Source organism: Crocodylus siamensis, chromosome 3 (assembly GCF_052110815.1).
Source record: "Crocodylus siamensis isolate JL-2025a chromosome 3, ASM5211081v1, whole genome shotgun sequence".
Taxonomy (NCBI): Eukaryota; Metazoa; Chordata; order Crocodylia; family Crocodylidae; genus Crocodylus; species Crocodylus siamensis.
In genome coordinates, this window is record NC_143397.1 from 78,926,333 (window position 1) to 78,949,950 (window position 23,618).

The 23,618-nt window shown below is 39.9% G+C and overlaps 1 protein-coding gene across 3 annotated transcripts in view; it reads left to right on the forward strand.

The window, feature by feature from the left end:
• The window catches only part of CNTNAP4 (contactin associated protein family member 4), a 431,793-nt gene that overhangs the window by 315,094 nt on the left and 93,081 nt on the right, over nucleotides 1-23,618 (forward strand). For all 3 annotated transcript variants that reach the window (XM_090038567.1, XM_090038569.1, XM_090038566.1), the window contains exons 9-11: nucleotides 3,895-4,044; nucleotides 13,494-13,665; nucleotides 19,670-19,776. In XM_090038567.1, the coding sequence (XP_089894693.1) occupies nucleotides 3,895-4,044; nucleotides 13,494-13,665; nucleotides 19,670-19,776 (429 nt within the window). The remainder of the gene's footprint in view (nucleotides 1-3,894; nucleotides 4,045-13,493; nucleotides 13,666-19,669; nucleotides 19,777-23,618) is intronic.

The following is a 23,618-nucleotide window of genomic DNA, read 5'->3' on the forward strand; positions in this document are numbered from 1 at the left end:
TCTGTAGCATAGAATCATAGAATAATAGAAAATTAGGGTTGGAAGGGAAGTCTGGAAGTCATCTAGTCCAGCCCCCTGCTCAAAGCAGAAATATCCCCAACTAGATCATCCCATCCAAAGGGTCTTAGAAACCTCCAAGGACAGAGATTCCACTGCCTCTCTGGGTAATCTGTTCCAGTGTTTTACTACCCTCCTAGTGAGAAAATACTTCCTAATATCTAACTTAAACTTCCCTTGCTGCAACTTGAGACCACTTTTCCTTGTTCTGTCATCTACCGCCACTGAGAACAGGCTAGCTCCATCATTTTTTGAACCCCGCTTCAGGTAGTTGAAGGCTGCTATTAAATCCCCTCTCACTATTTTCTTATGTAGACTGAATAAGCCCACTTCCCTCACCCTCTCCTCAGAAGTCATGTGCCCCAGCCCCCAAACCATTTTGTAGTCCTCTACTGGACTCTTTTGTCCACATCCTTTCTGTGGTGGGGTGCCCAAAACTGAACACAGTACTCTAGATGTGGCCTCAACAGTGCAGAATAGAGGAAAATAATCACTTCCCTTAACCTGCTGGCAACATACCTCCCAATGTAAGCCAGTATGTGGTTAACCTTCTTGGCAACATGGGCACACTGTTGGCTCATATTTAGCTTATTGTCCACTGTAACCCTGAGGTCCTTTTCTGCAGACCTGCTGCTGAGCCAGACAGCCCACAGCCTGTACTGGTGCTTGGGATTGTTCCAGCTTAAGTCCAGGACTTTGCACTTGTCCATGTTGAACCTCATGACATTTATTTTGGCCCAATCCTCCAATTTTTCTAGGTTACTCTGTATCATAGCTGTACCCTCCAGTGTATCTACTACTCCCCCCAGCTTGGTGTCATCTGCAAATTTGCTGAGGGTGAACTCCATGACATCTTCTAGGTCATTGATGAAGACATTGAACAAAACTGGCCTTAGGACAGACCCCTGGGGCACTCCACTTGATACTGGCTGCCAGCTAGACATTGAACCATTGATTACTACCCTCTGAGCCTGAAGCCACAGCCAGTTTTCTATCCACCTTACAGTCCATCAACCAAATGTGTTGTTGCCTATGAACTTTCATGGCATTCTGGTCTAATTAGTCTCTTAAGTGCTACTTCACGCTATCCTCTGTCTGACTTCAGATTAATAAAGCTAACCACCTCTATACTACATTAAATGGAAAAGCAAAATAAATGTTGTGACAAGTAAGGATAATATCTTTTTGGACCAACTGTATAGTTGCAGTTGGGAAAGATCTTAGACAAACTTTAAGGCCCTTCCTCATGTTTTGGAGAGAAGCATAAAGAGCTTAAGCTAAATAGAATATAAAAAACACTGACTTATGTTGAACTCTATAATGTAAATGTAATACTATTTAAAGAAGTGGAAGAAGACAGTAAAAACATTCAATAAAATAAGTTAAAAGAAGAATATGCAAAAAAAATATGGACAGTCAAACTATATAATCTAATAGTGTAAAAGAATGAAAAAATCAAAAGGGAAGTTGGTTGCTATTACCTATAGTAGAGAGAGGTGGTTAGCTGTGTTAGTATGAAGTCAAGGAAAAGTCATGTCTGACCATCCTGATTGTCTTGTATGATGAGATGACTGGCTCTGTGTTTGTAAGAATAGCAGTGGACGTGATATACCTTGACTGTGCCAAGGCTTTTCATACAGCCTCCCACAACATTCTGACAAGCAAGCAGGGAAAGTATGGGTTGGATAAATGGTCTGTAAGGTGGATAGAAAGCTGGCTCATTTGTTGGGATCAACAAGGAGTGATCAATGGCTCAAAGTCTAGTTGGCAGCTGGAATCCAGTTGAGTGCCCCAGGGGTTGGTTCTGGGGCCCATTTTGTTCAATATCTTCATTAATGATCTGGAAGATGGGATAGATTGCACCATTAGCAAGTCTGCAGATGATACGAGGCTGGGGAAGTAATAGATAAACTAGAGGGTAGGGCTAGGATTGACAGTGATCTTGACATATTGGAAGATTAGGTGAAAATACATCTAATGAGGTTGAAAAAGGACAAGTGCAAAGTTCTGCACTTAGACTGATCCCATGTACCGGTACAGACTAGGGACTGACTGGCCATTAAGCAGCTTTGCAGAAAGGGACCTGGGGGTTACAGTGGACAATAAGCTGAATATGAACCAACAGTGTGCCCTTGTTGCAAAGAAGACTAATGACATAAGGCGGTATGTAAGTATAATAGAATCATAGAATTAGATTGAGGGAAGTGATTCTTCCCCTCTATTCAGCACTGGTGAGGCCACATCTGCAGTATTGTGTGCAGTTTTGCCCCCCCTCCCCCCCCCCCCCACTACAAAAAGGATGTAGACAAGTTGGAGAGAGTTCAGTGGAGAGCAAAGAAAATGGTTAGAGTGTTGGGGCCATGACTTATAAGGAGAGGCTGAGGTAATTAGGTTTATTTAGTTTGAAGAGGAGAAAACTGAGATGGGATTTAATAGCAGCCTTCAATTACCTTAAGGGGGGCATATCTAGATGAGATACTTAATGCTCAGTAGACTAATTCTACTGTGCATTAGCACATCACAGCAAAAAACATTCTAACGAGCTAATGCGCAGTCAACTTAATCTACTGTGCATTAAGCATCACAAAACACCGTTGCTAATGTGCATTAGTGCTGGCTACTGAACATTTACATAATACCTAATAGTAGAGGTACTAAACTTAATGCTCAGTAGCAACAGGACATTAATGCATATGTAGTAGTTCCAGAGAGGATGGAGCTAAACCATTCTCAGTGGTGGCAGATGACAAAACAAGGAGCAATGTTCTCAAGGTGCAGCAAAAGAAAGTTTAGGTTAGGAAGAACTTTCTCACTAGGAGGATAGTAAAGCACTGGAACAGGTTACCCAGAAAGGTTTTGGAATCTCCATCCTTGGGGGGTTTTAAGACCCTGCTAGATGAAGCCTTGGCTGGGACAATCTAGGTTGGGCTGGTCCTGATTTGAGGAGGGTGTTGGACTAGATGACCTCCTGAGGTCCCTTCCAACCCTAATTTTCTATGATTCTGTGATTCAGGCAGAAAACAGGATAGATAACCATTAAATGAGCTTGAGCTCACAAAAACTTATGCATTGTCTGTGGTGTATAGAGAAGGTACCTAATATAGTAAAGAGATGGTCATAGCGATAAATCCATTGTCTGTGTTAAGTCCTTTTTGTGTGCGTGTGCACCCAGGGGATTTTTTTTTTTTTTGTTCCAAGGTGTTTTACATATTTTACGTGAATACAAGGACTGGGAGACCAAAAAGGGAGTGGTTGGTCTGTTAAAATTATTCTCATACTAGTGATTGTGTATTTCTATCCTTTATCATTTTTCTGTAAAAGTTCACTCCACCCGTACCAAAAATATTGTGACATTCTGCTGATTTTGCTGTGGTTATTCTAGCATTTAAAGGATGGGTTTCAATAAAATGTCTATGTTTTATTTTAAAAGATGAAATAATGCCCTGAAAATAGCCATAAAAATCTGTGATATCTGTAAAGTGCAGCATGAGACATCACCATAATATTTTAATGATAACTTTCTAAGTTAAAAGGAAATTTTGTATAAGCACTACATTGGAGGGATGCATTGCTGATAACTGGGGATAGTACAACTATAGTTTGTACATTCATAAAAGGATTTTTTTACCTATTAGAAAATGACTTTTTATTTATTTCACAGAAGACAAAACTGTATCCTCTCTTTTTCATATTTTTATTTATTTACTTTGTCTTTGACTTGCTTTGTAAGTTATTGAATATTTACTGTGTTCTTCCTGCTTAAAACCTATACATATTAGTTATTTTAAACATGTATTACTCGAAGTTATGTTATCTTACGCTTTCTTTTCCTTCTAGGTGCTGGATTAAACAATGGTCAGTGGCATTCAGTTTTTTTATCTGCCAAAAGGAATCGTATGAGTATAATGGTGGACAATGATGGAACCTTATCTGCTCATGCTACAGTACCTATGCAGATTTATTCAGGAGATACTTACTATTTTGGAGGTGATTTTTTAATATACTAGAAATAGCCTAGGGTTAAGCAATATGCTTTATTCTTGGCCTGTATTTTTTAAAGTGTTTCAATATTTGTTTTACCATCAAGTTCTGGGTACCCAATTTCCATCTCTCTCAAAGGATCTGATTTTCAAAATGGGCTTTTGGAAATGCCTGGAATTATGGCTCCTTTCATTCTTATGAAGCTGGCACCATATTAATTTTAATGAACAACATCATTAATCACTTTTGAAAATGTAGTCCCCTAATATTATACTATCATTAATACAATTAGTAAGGTGGCCACCTTAAGAAGCCCCAAGAGCTATATTCCTTCTGGGGAAAAAAAATCAAGTTTATTTGTTTTAAAGTTGGGCTTTTTCTCCTTCTAATTTTTATGGATAAAATGGTAATTTTTCTCCACAGGGACTGTTGACCTATAATGTCACACCCTTATTTTGGGTGGTAAGTTGTATGCTCAAAAAAAAAATCTGTACTGGTAGTTCCTTTTGCTGTACCTGTAAGGTGCCCTTGTTTACATTTAGCATCATAAATGATAAAATAATACCCTTATATAAGTGACCATTTGATGTAACCAATGTTTTTTCTTAGATTTTCAAGGTAAAGAGGGCCATTGCACTTATCCCAGATAATATATGCATCAAATATCTAAAGTCCCATTTTCAAAAGTACCTTAGGTACTTGGGGTAGAATCCTGTTCCACTTTAGTACCTAAATGGCAGTTACATAGCTAGCTTTGGTGTCTAAGAATGCATGTACATGTGCCAGGAGGCTGCTCTGATGCACTGTAATTACACTGCATTGGAGCAGCCTTGATTAATCAAGTTGGCTAGAGGTGCTAATTAGTAGGCCTGTGTGAAGCAGCAAGTATTTGCTTCAAATATGGGTTTGTCCAATTCAGAGGAACAGTAATTCAATTCAGTGATTTGAATCACTGTCCTGATATGATTCGGCCAATTTGGATCTGGAGATTCAGTGCGATTCCGAGATTGGGCTGTAGATTAAGCAGGCAATAGTCCTTGACCACACTGGACACAGCTGTCTCCAGCTGGTAAGTCTATTGTGGTGGGTGGAGGGGGAGAGAAGGGATGTGGGAGGGGGCAGATCAACACCCCCACAGCAAGGGAGGGATTAGGGCTGGGGCTGGGACAGACTGCCCAGCTGGGGCGGGGGGGGGATTCGGGGAGCGGTGCTCCCACCACTGTGCACTGGTGGTTCAGGGGCTGTTTTTCCAGTGGTTCCTCTGGCAGCTCTTGCCACTGGCCCGGGAGAGCATAGAAGCAGGTGTGTACCCTCAGTTCTGTATGGGGCAGGCTGAGCCAGGCTGCACTCTGGGAGGCTAGCCCTAGCCACCTGCTAATGGGCTGTGCTCAGAGTGCAAGCCTGCCTCCACCTGCCCTGCAGAGCACAGTGGAGTGGGGACTATGGGGGAGCTGCAGCTCTCCTAAAATTCTCCATAGCCTCTGCCACTCGCCCCACCCTGATCTGGGTTCATGCACCCACCCCCATGCCCTCCCAGACCAGAAGTGAGAGCTGCCAGAAGAGCCATGGGGAGAACAGCTCCCAGACCAGCAGCACACAGTGGTGGGAGCCCCCCTTTCCAAGTCCTGCATACCACCCCCTGCTCTGGCTGGGCAGCTTGTCCCATCCTCAGCTCAAATCCCTCCCTCACTGTGGGAACATTGATCTGCCTCTTCCTTCCCCCCTCCACTCACCACAACAGACTTACCAGCTGGAGGCAGCTGTGTCCAGCATGGTTGAGGACTGCTGCCTGATTAGTCTATGGCCTAATTTCCAAATTAGCACCAGTCCCTCCAAATCAATTTGGAGGCTTTCAAATTGATTTGGACCCTTTAATGGGTCTCCTGATTCAATTCAGATTCAGCAATTCAGCCGCCAAATTGGGCCAAATCTCCTCCTAATCAAATTGGTTACTGAAGCTTCGCACAACCCTACTAATTAGCACACTTCAGCCAGCCTCCACATCTCATATATCGGTGTCCTTATGTTTCAAAATGGCATTTTGAAGTGCGTGGACACTGATACATTAGACTGTGGGTGCTTTAATTAGGGCATCTGTTGAAGCTGCTTTAATTGAAGTGTCCCACCCCCTGAGCACATGAAAAAATGTTTTAAAGGTCTTTCTAGACTGCCCTTATACTGTAATCTGAACAAATGTTAATCAGCTTAGTGGAGCAGTCACATAGTAAGGTCAGAAACCACTCTGACTCTCCTTCACCTACACAGCTATGACTTGCCACTAGAGACTTCGTGAACAGGATCTGGACAAGAAGCAGGACCCATTCGCTGTTCCCACCAAGCAGATAGTGGGCCAACCATTACGTTAGTTTCAGTGAGACCAGAAAGACCTGAGGAAACAGCTTCCCTGGAGCTTTCTGGTCTTGCTGAAGCTGATACAGAGGTTCTGCACTGAGAGCAAGGCTGCCAGGATTAAGTAGGCTGCAGATTGTAGTGCCATGTAGGGATTCCCAGAGTTAAATAAACCAAGGTTGCTGAAGGGTTTGCTCAGGGTTTGCAAGCCCAATCAGGGTGTTTGCACCATTGGAATGTGGATTTGCAGCAGGCTCTGCACACAGATATAGCAGTAAGATAACCAGCTGAAGTTTGGAGATGAAGGCTGAAGAATGCATGCATGTGATTAGACAGCTGCAATTCTAGAGTGGGAAGCCCAGGGAAAAATAGGGAGAGGTCTGGATGAGAGTAGCTAAAGGCTGCAGGGAGAACATCTGCTTCTGAAGGGGGCTGCTACCAGGACAATTGCTTCTGACAGGACTACTGGCAGAAGAATTGTTGCTGAGTGAGCTGCTAATAAGGGCAGAGGAGGCATAAAAGACAGGCAGTCCTTGGTTTTACATCACAATTGATTCCTGAAAACCGTGTCTTAAGTTGAAAGGTTGTAACTCAGAACTGATTTTCCCATAGGAAACACTATTATAAATGGAGGATTGGTTCCTGAACCAAGGCCTGATACCCTATTTCCACCAAAAATAACCCAGAATTTTGTACTCAATCAATTATAGATGAGTAATATAGAACTACATTAATGTATTTATATTGTAAATAGCAATCATATTGATTTGGAAGGACTTCTTTGAGGTGACTTTGCTGGACTTTTTAAAGGGTTCTTAGCTGGAGTCTTCTCAGGAGTCTTGGCTGGAGGTTTTCTGGAGTCTTGTCTGCTTTCTTAAAGAAAGTGTCCAAGGAAGTTTGGACAGATGTTCTCCAGGGAGATGGGCAATGCAGCGAACTTGTTCACTGGTGTGGCTTGGCGTGCCTTGATGTGGCATCAGATCAAGCATTGTAAAGTCAAAACAGACATCAGAAAGTTGAAACAGGGTGTCAAATTATAAACATTGTAAGTGCAAAATGTTGTAACTTGAAACATTATAAGCCAAGGACTGCCTGTACTGAGTACTCAGGATTGCTTGGTATCCTTTACTAAAGGAGCAGGGTTTGTGCAAACCAGTTCCTCGCCCCACTCTTTAGTTCCCTGAGTTCAGGGATTCCCTGGGAGGGAATCGGGGAAAGGGATTGCTAAAGAAGGTTCTCTGGGAGAGCTAAAGAAAGCCGTAGGGAATCTTGGCTTTGTGGGAGCTCCAGCAGAGAGCTCAATAAAGTACAGCCAAGAAGGGACATTCCACGTGCCAAACACAGGGAGATGCCTTGGGGAAGCATTTGGGGATAGTGTGATTGTTTACAGGCATCCAGGAAAGTTTGGAAAAGGGAGGAAAACCCGGTCTCAGGAGCAGCACACCTGAGGCCCTGACAGACGACTCCATCTTCTGACCAAATGACAGCATTGCCACTCCCCTTCAGGAGCAGAGTGAGCACAGCTCCATGGGGGCTCAACTGCAACCATCTCACAGTTAATTGCTTTGCTGCAGGCAAAGTGATGCTGTGGGGATCTGGCTGATTAGGTTTCATAGTTTCATAGTAGCTAGGGTCAGGAGAGACCTGAACAGATCATCTAGCCTGACCCCCAGCCACAGACAGGAATGAATGCTGGGTTCACAAGTCCCCAGACAGGTGATCATCCAACCTTCCCTTGAATTTGCCCAAGGTAGGGGAGAGAACCACTTCCCTGGGAAGTTGGTTCCAGATTTTGGCCACCCTAACTGTAAAAAAAAAAAAGCCTTCTGATCACTAACATAAACATATTCTCCATCAGCTTATTACCATTGTTGCTTGTCACCCCAGGTGGTACTGGGGAGAAAAGGGCTCTACCTATTTGCTGTTGATCTCTCCTGATGAGTTTGTAGGCAGCCACCAGGTCCCCCTCAGCCTCCTCTTGCTGAGGCTGAACAGGTTCAGGTCCCTCAGTCTCTCCTCATAGGGCCTGTCCTGCTGCCCTCTCACCAAGCAGGTGGCCCTCCTTTGAACCCTCTCTGGGCTGGCCACATCCCTCTTGAAGTACGGCACCCAGTACTGGACATAGTACTCCAACTGCGGCCTAACAGTGACAAGGTATGGCTGGCCTTGCTGGCTGTGGTCTGGCACTGACAGCTCATGTTCATCTTGGAGTCAGTAATGACTCCAAGATCCCTTTCCACCCCTGTGTTTTCAAGAGGGGAACTCCCCAGCCTGTATGTATGCTGTGGATTCCTCATCCCAAGGTGCAGCGCCCTGCATTTGTCTACGTTGAACCCCATCCTATTCTCATCTGCCCACTTTTGTAGTCTGTCTAAATCTAGTTGCAGCCTCTCTTTCCCTTCAAGTGTGTCCACCTCGCCCCACATCTTAGTGTCATCAGCAAACTTGGACAGCGTGCTTTCCACCCCCTCATCCAAGTAGCTGATGAAGATGTTAAACAGTGTGGGCCAAAGGACCAAGCCCTGGGGTATCCCACTTCTCACATCTCGCCAGTTTGAGTACAACCTGTCCACCATTACTCTCTGCGTGCGCCCCATCAGCCAATTTTTTACCCACCCAACTGTGCAGGTATGAATGCCACAGTCACTTAATTTATTGATGAGGATGGGGTGAGAGACAGTGTCAAAGGCCTTCTTAAAGTCTAGAAAGACTATGTCCACGGTGACACCATCATCCAAGGATTTAGTTACTTGGTCATAAAAGGCAATCGGGTTGGTCAGGCAGGACCTGCCTTTGATGAACCCATGCTGATTGCCCCTGAGCATGATGTCCCCTGCAGGCCCCCCACAGATGTGCTTCTTGATGATTCTCTCCAAGATCTTCCTGAGCACCAAGGTGAGACTTACAGGCCTATAGTTACTTGGGTCCTCCTTCCTCCCTTTCTTGAAAATTGGGACCACCTTAGCCAGTTTCCAATCACCCGGCACCTGGCCAAATGACCATGAATGCTCATATAGTTGGGCAAAGGGCTCCACGATGACCCTTGCCAGCTCCCTCAACATCCTTGGGTGGAGGGCATCTGGACCTGCAGATTTAAAAATGTCTAGCTCTTCCAGAAGATCCCTAACTACATCTGTGCTGAATGAAGGCCTGACAGAGCTAGCCCCAAGATTGTCCATACCTCTGGTTGGTGGGCTATCCCAGTGTATATGCTTGTTATAAGTTGCCTAAGTGCTAAATTTCAAAACAAATTTGCTTTTGCTATATGATAAGTATTTACTTCTGTTTGCTGGTATAGATTATTATCAAGCACTTAGAAAATATTGTGTTTGTTATCTATGTGATCTATTGAATCTGTTAGTTTCTCAGTTACTATTGTATATAATAAATTATTATCAATAGTCATTTAGTGTTTAATCTGGTGTGGGAGAGAACCACAGGAGGGTACTCTACTGAGTGATGGCTTCCACCCTGTAGACAGAGTAGGAGTTGACCGAGACCTATTGGCACTCCAGGATCCTGAAAATTTGGATGTGGCTGTGGGTAGCACCATTGCCAGGTTTATACAAGCTAGCTTTGATTCCAGGAGCAGCCTAGGCAGGACTGCACAAGCTAATATAGCTTGCTTTTTGTTTAATACTAGCTTGATTATCTCTCCATGACAGAGGTGTAGGCTGTGTAGGCACACCCTGAATTTTATTGGTTCTGGAGTTAGGCCTTAAATCTTCATCTTCTTCATCCCAGATGAGTACCCTAAGCATTAAAACATACAGACACATGCAGCAGCATGCAGACCTACATTGTGTTTTGTAGCACACACAAATGAATGGGCCCTGCTGATAAGATAGCCAGTAACATTGCTTGTTAGTAGTCATTTCAGGGCCTCCAGGACTTAGGTTTGAGCTAGGATTCTGCAAAAGTCCTTAGCTATGTGATGACATCAGTATGTAAGCATCTTGTACAGGTCCACTGAAGGAACTACAGTACCTAGAATGTGTTCAAGGATGGTAGTGTAGCTTAAATAGTGAATTTAGGTACTAAGTAACTTTTATGATAAATACCCTTAAGCACCTTTGGAAAGTTTTTCTTATTATAAGCTACTACATACATAGACCAGAAATCTCATGAAGTGATTTCTACATTAAAGTCATAGCTTGTGGCTGCTGATGGTTTTGTACAACATACCCCCTAGGTATGTTCTGAATTAGTCAAGATAAGCAAAGTACTTCAAGATTTTGGGGGAAGAAAATTTAAGATGTTATCATTTTTATTCATTGCTTATCCTTGGTCTAAAACATGGTAGGTATTGGAAAAACATGGGAAATGGTGATTATTGTTTAGTAGTTAAAAATAAATTAACTTATTATACAACAAAAATTAATTGGATCTACTAACATTTGTGAATTCCTGATAATACTATGTTAGCAAATATACCAAAGTTTACTTTTGGTTCCATATAAATTATATTATGTCCCTGTGTTTAATCTCATTTGCATAGATTTACACATATTATTTATGATTTTCAAATTTCACTGGAAAGGCAGAAAGCTAATAAGATTAATGTGAATGTTTTCTTGGATACGATGCAGATGATAAAAACCTAGATAGAAGACAAAGAATGAGGGGAGTGATAAAAATATCTGAATATTTGTTTGAATGCATGAAAAAATATATTCTTTCATTTTCATCTTTTTGCGTTGCTTTTGGTTCCTGATTATGTGATTTGCACCAGTGAGTATTGTAGGGCTGATGGTACAGGTGCACAGCTCAGAAGGGATGTGGATGGTTGCAAAAAAATGGCATAACCAATTAAGCTGTACAGCAGGACATTTCTATCTATCTTCTGGGGAACAAATTATTGCCAAGAACACTGAAAGCTCTAATTGCCTGTCCACCCCTCAGCTTCTCTGAATGCAGCTTTATGATCAAACCAGCAGCTTGTACAATGTCATACTAACTTGCAAAACGGCCTTTGAAAAGCTTTGGAGTTTGAAAAACCCTTTCTTTTTGTCATATTTCACTACTTCAATTTCTTCTCTCCTTCTCTCACTTTTAGGTTGCTGAAATATGCACAATGTTTTTGCATTCCTATTGTTAAAATATGAAAATATGTCTTCCAGTGGAAAAGATGTAATTTCTTAGGAATATAAAGTATTTTAGGACTATAGAGTCTTAGCTGAGAATATATTTAATTAGTATGGAAATTCTTTAGCTTTATGATGTCAAACACGAGCCCTGATCATGCAGGAGTCAAGGAGATGCTGAATCTTTCAGTTCTTGTACTTTGAAATGATAATAGTGATTGGCAACTGTAAGGGCAAGGAGAGATTAATGAAAAATACATAAGCACATAGGGTGAATTCCATAATTTATGGAATTCTTTTCTTCACTTTGATATAGGACAACTTAGTACACTGGCCACAAGCCTTAACACTGCTGGCATTAATATTAATGCGAATGATTTATTCTTTACCATAGCATGATTAGAAGACAAAATGTTTCAAAAGACAGAGAATATGAAAGAATATGGAACTGGATTCAGTTGGTGTTGCAGAAAATGGTATTATTTCAGCTTAGGATAAAAATGCCAAAGAATGGAACTGTACTAATTATTTATGTCTATTTCAAAAATGCAAAATTAACTGGAGACATTCAGCTAGACACTTGCCTTATTATCATTATTCTAGCATTATGTACCAACATAGTATACCAACAAATACTGGAACAGATTTGTAAGGTGTTGGCTTCAAATTCTGCTCTCACTTAGAACCCTGAAAAGCCCTTAACTTGTAATATTTTGCATCCGATACTGATTATTAAATATTTTCATCTACCTCTGAAAGCAATGAGAGTTGAGAGGTAAGTCATTTGCCTGACTAGGGGACCTTGCTCTGTTTTTATTTTTTCCTTTTTTTTCATGCTCTTCATTTTAAGTTTTTAAAATCTGTTGAGTCTTTAATGTTGGTTTCCACACTCTGTAATGTATTTCTGCATTTCCATTGTCATTTCATTTTCCTGTATAGTAAAACTCAGCATGAGCTACCTATTAACTCTATGGAACAGAGAATGGTCTTTCAGTCATTGAATGCTAACACTATGAGACAAGAAACTCTTTGACTTATGTGACCCAAGAGACAATACTTTTCAGTTAAGATCAAAGCAGTGTCCTTGTGAATCATTCTTGTAAGCAACATTGCCCCCTGAAATGAAGCCAGAAAACAAAAAGTAAAGCATATTTTGTCACATAGCTAGCTATTCAGTAACAAATTAACAATTGTATTTCAAGCCAAGTAAATGAATACCATAAAACTGCCTGAAAAAAAAAGGTAAGTTTAGGTTGGATATTAGGAAAAAATCTCTCACTAGGAGGGTGGTGAAGCACTGGAATGGGTTACCGAGAGAATTGGTGGAATCTCCATTCTTGGAAGTTTAAGGCTCGGCTTGATGAAGTTCTGGTTGGAATGATCTAGTTGGGGGTGGTCCTTCTTTGAGCAGGAAGTTGGACAAGATTACCTCCTGAAGTCCCTTCCAACCCTAATTTTCTATGATTCTATGAAAAATAATAATAATAAAACTGTTTTTACATAATGTGTTCATAACCTATGATTCAATAACTACTTTTCTTTTCTATTGGCAACTGGTTTGCTGAGCAGTTTAGTTTCAATGGATTTAATGTATGCATTTTATTGGCTGTATATTTGTATGTTCAAAGATAATAGGCTCTGTTTAAAATTATAATAATTGAGTAAAAATTAGCTTATTGTAGATTGTGAATGAGTTATTCTAAAACAATAATAACCCAATAATATAATACCCTTGTGTTCATGAACATCTTGATTCCAAAAATATGAACCTTATTTGAATTTCAAAATTGAGGTTTAAATTTTACCACAGTGTTTTGTGAAATTATTATTATAAAGTTACCTTAGAACATCTGAAGAGTCACTTGAACATCTTTAATATATCACAAGGCCCAAAGGCACCTAATTTCTATTCAAAGACTCCCATAATTTTATCTCATGAAGATGTAAAACCCTTTGAAATATGTCAGCCATCTCTGTAAGAGTAATCTATTCCTATTGTTTCTATTTGTTTGTTTGTTTCAGGGTGTCCTAATAATGGTAATGGTTCTGAATGTAAAAGTCCATTTGTTGGTTTTCAAGGATGCATGAGACTCATTTCCATTGGTAACAAAGCAGTAGATCTGATTTCAATTCAGCAAAACTCCCTTGGTAATTTCAGTGACCTTCAGATAGACCTGTGTGGCATTATAGACAGGTAAGGGCAAATCTGATTTTTTATTTATGAAAGCATTTTTCTCAAACTTTTAACTGCTGTCAAAGCAGAGAGTTCTTAAAAAATACCTTATTTTGACTCTCCGTACAAAAGTACTCTAAGTTCTGGTACAATTACAGTGCATTATTGTAGGTGACCATTATTATTGTTTTGTGTCACTTAAAAATAAAACCACAATATATATTGTTAAAAACATTTTACATACTTTTGAATTGTTTAAAAGTGTTAAAAATATGTAAAATAAAGGTAAACACACAATAACTTCCTGTGGTTTTGAGTCCAATGCTGTTTTCTTTTGGAGTTTTCTTTTAAAAGTATGATCCTAGGTAATATATTACCTATTATAGTCGGTCCTTGCAGAAGGTGGTAAAAATGGGGCAATTCTATTTTGCCATCTAGGGAAATTCACCCTATGTTATGAAAATTTGCTAAGTAATAAAGTTGGTAGATATTTCAATTTTCGTCTTTAAAAAAACAAACAAAAATATTTTTGTTCTGTGATTTTAAGTAATTTATTTTCTTTAGCCTCAAAAAACATAATGATTCGTTTATTGTTTAATGTACATTATTCCAACCTTCATAAACCTACTCTATATGTGATTCATCAAAACTATCAGTCTCTCTTCTGAATAGATTCAGAACTCAGTTGTCATATATATTGCTGTAAATTGCTCTCTACTCAATAACAGGTTCGTTTTAATCCATCCTGGATCATTGATGGGGTATTATCTGGAAAATCATAACAATTACCTGTGCTGTTTTGACTTTTTCATAATAACAAAAGAGTCTATTATTTCCTTTTATTAATCCTTTTCCAAATTTTACTAAAAAGAGGATGGTCAGAAAATTTGTTTAAAACAAAACTGTCTCTTCAACTAAGTTAGAGCTGGAAAATCCATGACTCAGCAGTTTTACTCCAAATGCTCATAAAATGCCTTTTAAAAATATGTAGTTTTAACTTCTATGTTTCCCCCTTGGTACTTTATTTTTCACTGGATAGTACCCTTACTACTGAACTTTCTGAGCTTCAGTGAGGGCTAGGGACACATTCTAGAGAGGGATGGATGCAGAGGGGATGTGGTGGTATGCTTTCCTCATTTTCAAACCATGCTGCAGAAGCAGCATCTAGGGACTTTTTTCTAAGCCCCTGCAACAGGTAAGTATCCCTCCCCCTGGCATGGTCTCCCTTCTCCTTCATGCTCAGGGGCAGTTAAGGGGAAAGAGGTCTCCTCCTCTTTCCACCCCCCATATTTCCCCTCTCCCTTAACCACTGTTGCTACTGTCCCTGAGCGGACTTTAGCAGCTGCCCTACTTCAGCTGTGAGAGCCAGGCTTAGCCAAGAACAGCAGCAGCAGCTGACAAGTTCTTCCTTCCTACCTAGTCTTTCCAGGTGTTCCCTGCTCACTCAGGAGTAGGCAGAGGGTGGAGGAATCAGCCTGCTGCCACCTCTCTGTCCACAGGTGAGTCTGGTTTCCTGCACAGTTGCTCCTTGCAGCCTCAGCTGAAGCAGGACAAGGAACAACTTGGACAGTGGTAGTAGGAGGCAGGTTTCCCCTTCCAGAGCCCAGAGGCATAAGAAAAAGGGATCGGGGAGAATGGGAGAGGAGGTGGTGTTGAGCACGGAGGTGAAGAGACTGTGTACGAAGAGTGGGAGGAGAGTAGGAAAAACTCTTACCTGATTTGGGAACTTTAAAAAAAGTCTGCTGCTGCTGCTGCTGCTGCTTGGTGTGGTCTGCCCCGCCCTGGTTTGAGGGAGGCTGAGACTGGGTATGGCCAACCCTGCAGTGGCAGTTGACATTTCCACACCCCTTTGCCTATGATACTGGATGACTTTGAGGTCTCCACTGAAGTCAAAGCAAAATCCCCATGGAACAGATTATGAATTTTAACATCTGAATTCTTGATGACTGAGCTCCAAATTCCATTATGGAACCCAACGCAAGGTATAAATCATACCTACAGTTTTTTTTAGTCTCAGTATCTCACGCTTCTCTCTTTTTTTACCTTATTTTTTTCCCTCCATTCAATGTTACCTCATCCTATACTTCTAATATTCCAGTTTTTCTGTTCTGTACTTCCTCTCCCCATCACATCCATGTCTTCATGCCCTGCCCCCTTAATTTTGAAAGTGCTGTTCTTACAGTTCTAGATTCAAACTACTATCATCATATCTAATAAGCCACTTGATCCTTTTTTATGCAATAAAAGGGAAGAATTGGGAGACAAATTGTGTGCAGGTCAAACAAGGTAATATGTGAGCTATATAAACTTTAGTGAAACACTGTAGTACTTAAAGCCAAACAATTGGGGTAGTCTGATAGTGTCAGGATGGAAAATAGCCCAGTTGTCCTCTCAAGTCCATGATATAGTTGATACTAAGTAGTTCCTTTGCTTTGAAGTAGAGGCTTAAATTTATTTTATGACTAGGTACTTTTAAAATAATCATTCCCTTCCAAAGTATGTTCTTGTAAATTATGGCTTCCCTATTAAATACAAAATTGCATTTCTTAACTATTTAAAATAACTAAGACGGCCCTTGCTTACATCCTCAGGTCCTTTGCATTCTCTTAAGTATGCCTGATCAAGTACTGCTATATATTATTTATATTAAAGACCAGAAATATTCCCAGAATTCCAAACATCACCTTCCTGTCTCTACTACAGTGCTAGCTAAATTTCTTCAGAGTTATATGTTGTACCTCATTTATCCACCTTACCATTTGATTACTTTTTTATGCTGCTGTTAAATACTATGCCAGAGGTGTTAGATTTGTATCTACCTCTTCCCTAGATCCTTATCTCCCTGAATCTTTATAGCATATGGAGATTGTTACCCTTTTTGTTTTATGTCTGGTATCACCAATTTTATATTTTTCCCACACAGAACTGCATAAGTCACTTGAACTCTTTAGTCTCAGTCTTTTTCAAGTCATTTGGAATTTTACTGCTTTTCTGATATTGTATTAACTCTTTCTATTCAGTTTGTATAACCATCATAGTTCATTACCGTGGTTCATGGTCTTTCATGTTTAGTGACACACAAAGTGGTAAAAGAATGGGTCCTCATCTCAGTCATTGAATTACTCTTCTTCAGCTACTTTAATCCTGGACTCTTTTATTCTTGACTATTACAACTCCTTTTTCCATAATCTCCCTAGCTTTCAAATGACCTGGCACTTTCAGTGTATTGCTTCTCACCTTCTCATGTGTACAAAGCAGTACAGTATCTTTTATCCATTCTTATACTGGCTCCATATTTCAGCATTCACTCTGGACAGGCGTGTATAGTTTATCCCAGGAACTGTATTTCATTTTACGTACACAATCCCATAAATCGTGTGCTTGTTGGAGCCCAGCTTCTGGAACACCTTTCCTGTATGTCTTTCTTTGAACTAATTCTGCATGTCATTTCAAACCCCAGTTGAATACCTATGTACTCCTTTGCCTCTGACTATAGTAAGGTTTGTTAACCTCTGTTTTGTAACACACCAGTGGTACTATATGGCCAAAGTATCTATTTGCAAGTATTCCCTTGTCCACGTATTTTCCATGTGTCTGGACAGAAAGTATCAAGCAAAACATGTCTTTATATTTATCGATCTTCCCCTAGATCCATATTTAAGTGCACACTTTACTCTTTCTGCTTTGCTTACTTACCAGTTCCCAATTCAATTTTTCTAAACCTATCATTGCAGTGGATGGCTTAAGTTTTTCTGTCAGACTTTGAGAATAGATTGAGTCTATCATCAAAGGTTTTTCTTTTTTCTTCCAATCATTAAATATTCTGTCAACACATTTAGCTGTTCTATACCACTGATCCCTTTCAGTATGTCTTTTCTCTCAAAGGAATGGGTATAGTATCAGTCTACTTTTCCAACCGCAAACAGAGAGATAATTGGCCAAGATGTGAGCTTATAACGATTTATACCTTAGTAATATATAGATGAAATCGAACTACTAACTCTAATGATCTCTTCTGAAGAACAAAAGATTTTTACATTTAACACCTATCAACAGTAACAGAAATTAGTGTTTGTATCTGTAGGAAAATAGACTCCAAACAATTCAGTTATTGAAGATCTTTTGTATATTTGTCATCTCCATAATATTCAGTACTTCACAATACCTCCAAAATATTTGTCATCAAATTCTTTCTGCATTTAATCATATTTTCTCAATTTTTGTTCAATGTTGGTTTTCTAAGAAAATTGAAAAAGTGACAGATAAAATATTTTGTTTACATAATCTTTTCACTCCCTTCTTTTGTAGGACTTTTTAAAAATTACTGTTTCTAGTTATTACCTTTAATTTGGTCTTCCACTTTAGCCTTTTTACTATATGTTGTCTAGGTTACTTCATGGTCCATATAACCCTTGAGCATATAAACATATCTCTGCAAATATTTCTCCTCAGTGTTCTTCTCTCTGATCCTTTATCAATTTATTACAATATTTAATAAATACTAATTATACACAAGCCATCCCCAAAATAGCTCCAAAGGACAAAATGTCATCTTAAATGCCTTTCAAAGTGAGCACATTTGGTCTCTGAAGAGAGAATGCCAGATGCATCTGTCATAATTACTTTAGCCTCTATGCAGAGGTATAGGATAGCCCATTGAGAATTATTACCTTTGCTGTCTTGGCAGCAGTGTGCTATACAGGACATACGATGAAAGGTTTCATCTATAGAGTTGAGATCTCCAGCATTCAGAAAGTTTCCAAATAGAATTGTACCTGAGAGGAAGTTAACAAAAATAATTCAGGTCTCTGTACATATTCTTTACATATTGGTATCTTTTCCCATAATTTGCAGTTTTAGGAATCAGATTATTTAAAGAAGATTTCTATCAGAAGATAACTGATTTATAAAGTCCTGTATCCTGTCTTCCATGAAAAGGTGTGTTTCTGTTCTGAGTCAGTGCATTAATTTGAAGATTAACTTTTGATTATCTCCAGTCTAGTGCTTTAGTTCTTAAGTTACACATCATTTGTAGATGTCATGCACTCAAAGTGTGTTATCAAGTACTATATGGCAAATGCCCGATCCACTCCTCTGCTGTTGTTTGCATTTTAAACCAAGCACTGTGCTGTGTACATTTAGATATTACCCCTATTTTGTAGCAGCATCAGTACAAATTCTTTGCAAAGATGTTGGTTCTTTCAGAAAAAGGCACTAGATTGTAAATCTCATTTCAGACAGTGTTGCAATTTCCCTTGCAATTTGAATAGAAATACTTTCACTTAGCTAGTCACTGCGTTCTACTATAAAGCCAACAAGAGAGGAAAGGTCTAAAATTCAGTGTTAAAAGGTTTTAATTATACTTTAAATTGTCTCCAATTATATTAAACTTGATTCAAACATCGTCAATTGCACCCAAGCTTTTCATTTTGTGAAGACTATTAGAAAGATAAATCGAAATGGACAAGGAGTCAATATAAATGAAGACCACATAAATGAGTTACGGATTGGAGATAACAATGTATTTGTCAAAATAAAAGGTGTAAAAGGAATCAAAATCATGACTGAAATACATACGAGGCAAGATGTTGCGTAAGAGTGCAGAACAGGTGTTGAATGCCAATTACAGAGAGTGCATATAGTCACCATTAGTATTAGAGGAAGTGTATATTTGTAATAAGTGATGATTGGACCTATTTATACAGCACGGAAAAACAAATAATTAAAAGTAACTCTAAATATAATTCCCACTGATATTTACCCTTGAAGAACAGCTGCTTTAAATGGCAGTTATTTAATGTATGAGAAATCCAATATCTAGGTAATAAAGTTACTCTTTCCCCAGCTTTCTGTTGATGCTCTCCTTCAGAATTACTACAGGATTAATGCATATTCTTCTTATTTCTCAACTTTTTGCCTTTAGTATCACTTTTGTCACAAAGGTGGCTCTCATGTTTTGATAGATATACTACTGTAATTATTAGGTAGTGGTATAATAAGTGATTATGTTCCTTTTTTTTTTTAGGTGTTTGCCTAATTACTGTGAACATGGTGGTGAATGTTCACAGTCTTGGAACAGCTTCTACTGCAATTGTACAAATACAGGCTACATGGGGGCTACCTGTCATTACTGTAAGACTGAGATACTTTATTCCTACTGTTTTACTTGGGATGGTAATTTTATAGTAATGCAAGATTATATTTATATTCAAAGACTTGTCAGTCTTGTTAATATTAACAAAGATATTCAACATTGATTTAAAAGGAGCTTTGAAAAGTCCCTAAATAGTTTAGTATTGCAGGACTTATTGAAAATCTTATTGTGTTCCATTTTTGTGCAGATGAATCTTTCATTTAGTTAAAATGTTGGTTATGTACTTATGTTCACACATATCAAAGCTTTAAGTGAATGCTTAGTTTTGAAGTCAGTGAACATTAACACATGCTTAAGTCATTTTTCAATTCAGAACCCAATTGCAGAATAACTCCAATAGAATGGCAATGGGCTAAACCTGACATATGAGAAAGGAATCAGGGAACTCAGTCTATCAAGCATACCACAGTGATGGTTTTTCACTTGGAGTTCCCCCAGTAAAGGGAGAACTTTAGAAAATATACATAATTGAATCAAAACAATACACATAAGCTGCTTATGGTTTGAGCCTTGTTTTACATTAGCATAATGTACCCCACAGAAGATGATCCATAACAATGGCATCAAGTCCATTACTTAATTCTATTTATTGGGACTATTTCATAATCCAGGTCCTTACTCCAAGGTTCTGAATGTGTATTTCCTAAGAAAGGAAAAAATGTCAAGTGGCACACTAGCAGTATTGTGGTGATATAGCAACCAGGATCATCCAGGAAAAATATGAGAGGCAAGGATTTTTTGTGTTATATATTTTATTAGACAGACATTTGGATACCTATACACCCTTCCTCAGATCTCGGTCAACACATTGCTGTATCGAAAAGAAACGAGTGTGCTAATTAAACTTGTTTTAAAACAATATACATAACCTGCATAGCATATAATTGGTGCTTTTCATATAAGGGATATATGCGCAGAGTTCTGGGGTGTATGGCAGTTCTCATAATTTTAAAACCTACTTCTTGAAATCTAAGCTATGACTTTTAAAAGGACAGTCTCCAACTTTTAGATTTTAGAGGAAACGGAAACAATACAATACAGTAATTAGTAGCTTCTAGATTTATGAATTAAGTAAAATGTTAAGGGAGCTGGAGTGGGCAACATGAATGAACTTTCAGAAATCATTGCAACCAACAGCTCCTGTTATATGATGTTAGAATACAAGACAAAAACAGACGAGGAATATGATTTGATTCATTATATAGTAAATTAATGATGGCTTCAAAAATGGATGCCAAGGCTTATTGTCTAATGGTTGTTATATTACACCAAAAGTGTATTTATAAGATGTTTAAAATGTTTTTGTTCATATTTATGTTGAAACATAGGCAGAATGTACTGTATTTCTTGTATGCTTCATGGCCCCAAAATAAGAAATGCGTCTTATTACTGGGAAGGCAAAATGAAAAAAAAAGAGAAGTTTCAGAGTTCTGGTTGCATAGAGCAGGGACAGGGCCTAATCTTCCACTCACTCACCCTCCCTTTTCTGCTCAGGCAAAAACTAGTTTTAATGCTTTCACAGGTGAATTGTCTGCAGCTCTTAGGTACTCAGTCAAGAAACTATAGCTCCTGCTGAAGCCTGGACTCCATCAGCAGGTCTAGGATTCTGAAAAGAGTTAAAAATAATCTGCAGGGCCATGAAATAGAAAGAGAGAAACCCAGAGTAGCTATCAGACACCAAAAATTGCAGAAGAAAGGACATTTTGATTAGCTGAATATCACAGCCATTAACAGGAGAGAGGGTTGTTAACACCTGCTGAGTGAAGAGAGATTAATGGGACAGATTACAAGGAGTCATGAAGTTAGTTGACTCCCTCAGCAGCCTGAATAGAAATGCCACTTCTGTTGCTGGCAGGCAGTTGGTTTTAAACTCTAAGTAGATCAGGAATCAAAAGAGTGTGACTGTACCATTGCACTCCTCCGCTGGATCAGTCCCTCTTGGAATCTGCTCTTCCCTCCATGTGGCCACTGGAGGGAATGGAAGAAAAAAAAGTAGCAGCCATGTTACAGATCCCCATGCTTCTGTTTTGTTCAGAAAAATTCCATACCTCTACTTAAGACATGAACCCCATTTTGGAAAGCTAATTTTTTGACATGGTATGTGACTAATTTTGGTATTATATTAATAGTGAATCACTGTGAGGCAGACTGTCACTATGCTATGAAGGTTGCTGTAGTTTAGAAGTCAATCCTGTTACTTTTTGGTTACAATAGTGTAGTAATGATTCCACCTTTAAAGTATGTGTGTGTTTCAGGGGGGAGAGGGGAGTATTAATAACCTCAGTTCTGTGTAATTGAAGAAAAGAGATTAAAATCCTTTAGTTACTGAATAAACATTGAAACTCAGTGTAAAGGGCCTAGAAGTTTGGACCGGTGGGAATATTGTGAGGTGTGGTACTATGCTACTATCAAGGGACTATAATGTTGAATATTACTAGTCCTAGTAGAAAATTCCTAATAAACATCATGTTACACCATCACCTACTGCCTCTGCTGCCATAGTAAAAATTAAATTAAGGCTATTTACTGTAAGGCATTATAATCTTGACCCTATCTGCACCTTCTGGGTATTCCAGCAGGGGCAGGTAATATTTAGCTAATGAGGCTGTTTGTTTTCCTTACTTTCAATATAATTGAGCTAAAGTAATATGACTATGATCCAACTGTAGTGCAACATTCAAAGAACTAAAAATAAATAGTAGGCCTGTGCGAAGCAGCAAGTATTCGCTTCAGATTTGGATTTGGCCAATTCAGAGGACAGTGATTTGAATTGGACATTCAAATCACTGTCCTGATTTGATTCGGCCGAATCAGATCTGAAAGATTTGGTGCCTCGTCAGAGATTTGGCCATAGACTAAACAGGCAGCTGACGCAGCTATCTCCAGCTGATAAGTCCGTTGGGGTTGGGGGAGGGAGGGATTGGGGAGCATGTTACTCAAGGAGTGGGGTGGGAGGGGAGGGATGTGGACACGACAACACTCGGAGTGGGTGCTCTGCCCTGCTGCCACTTGCCCCCTTCTGCCTGGAGTGAGCCATGCCTGCATCATGCCCCCACCTGCACTGGCTAGGCAAGTGGTAGCAGGGTAGAGTCCCTCCTCCCAGCACTGCTGTGCCTGCCTCAGAGCTTGGAGTGGAGACTCTGCCCTGCTGCTGCTTGACAGCCAGCACAGGAGAGTGGGTGCTTGCCAGCTGGCATGGAGAGATGGGCACTGGCAATGCTTGCCACCTGGGGTGGTGGGGCTGGTGCTGCCACCACTTGCCAGCTGGTGTGGAAAATTGTGGTGGGGTGGGCACTGCAGCCTCTTGCCAGTCCACGCACGGCAGTGAGTGCTGCCAATGCTGGCCAGCCACCATGGTGGGGCAGGTGCTGTCACCACTTACCAGCTGGCACAGGAGGGTGCGGCAGTGCTGGGAGTGGGGGGTATGCCCTGCTATCACTTGTCCCCTTCTGCCTGGAGCAAGCCAGTCCCAGCCGCAATCCCTCCCTCCCCCATACCCCTTCCCTCCCCACTCCCCCAACCCCAACAGACTTACCAGCTGGAGGCAACTGCATCAGCTCCCTGTTTAGTCTATGGCCTAATCACCAAATCATTTCCAAATCCTTTTCCAAATCAATTCAGATGCTTCAAATCAATTCAGAGCTTTTAATTGGTTTCCTGATTTGATTTGGATTTGGAGATTCAGTCCTTGAATTGGACAGAATCTCCTCTGAATTGAATCAGCTACTGAAGCTTCACACAGATCTAATAAATAGTATTCTCCAAACTCCACATTCTTTACTTGGTAGGGTTTCCATTGGCTTTTATTGTCATTAAATTG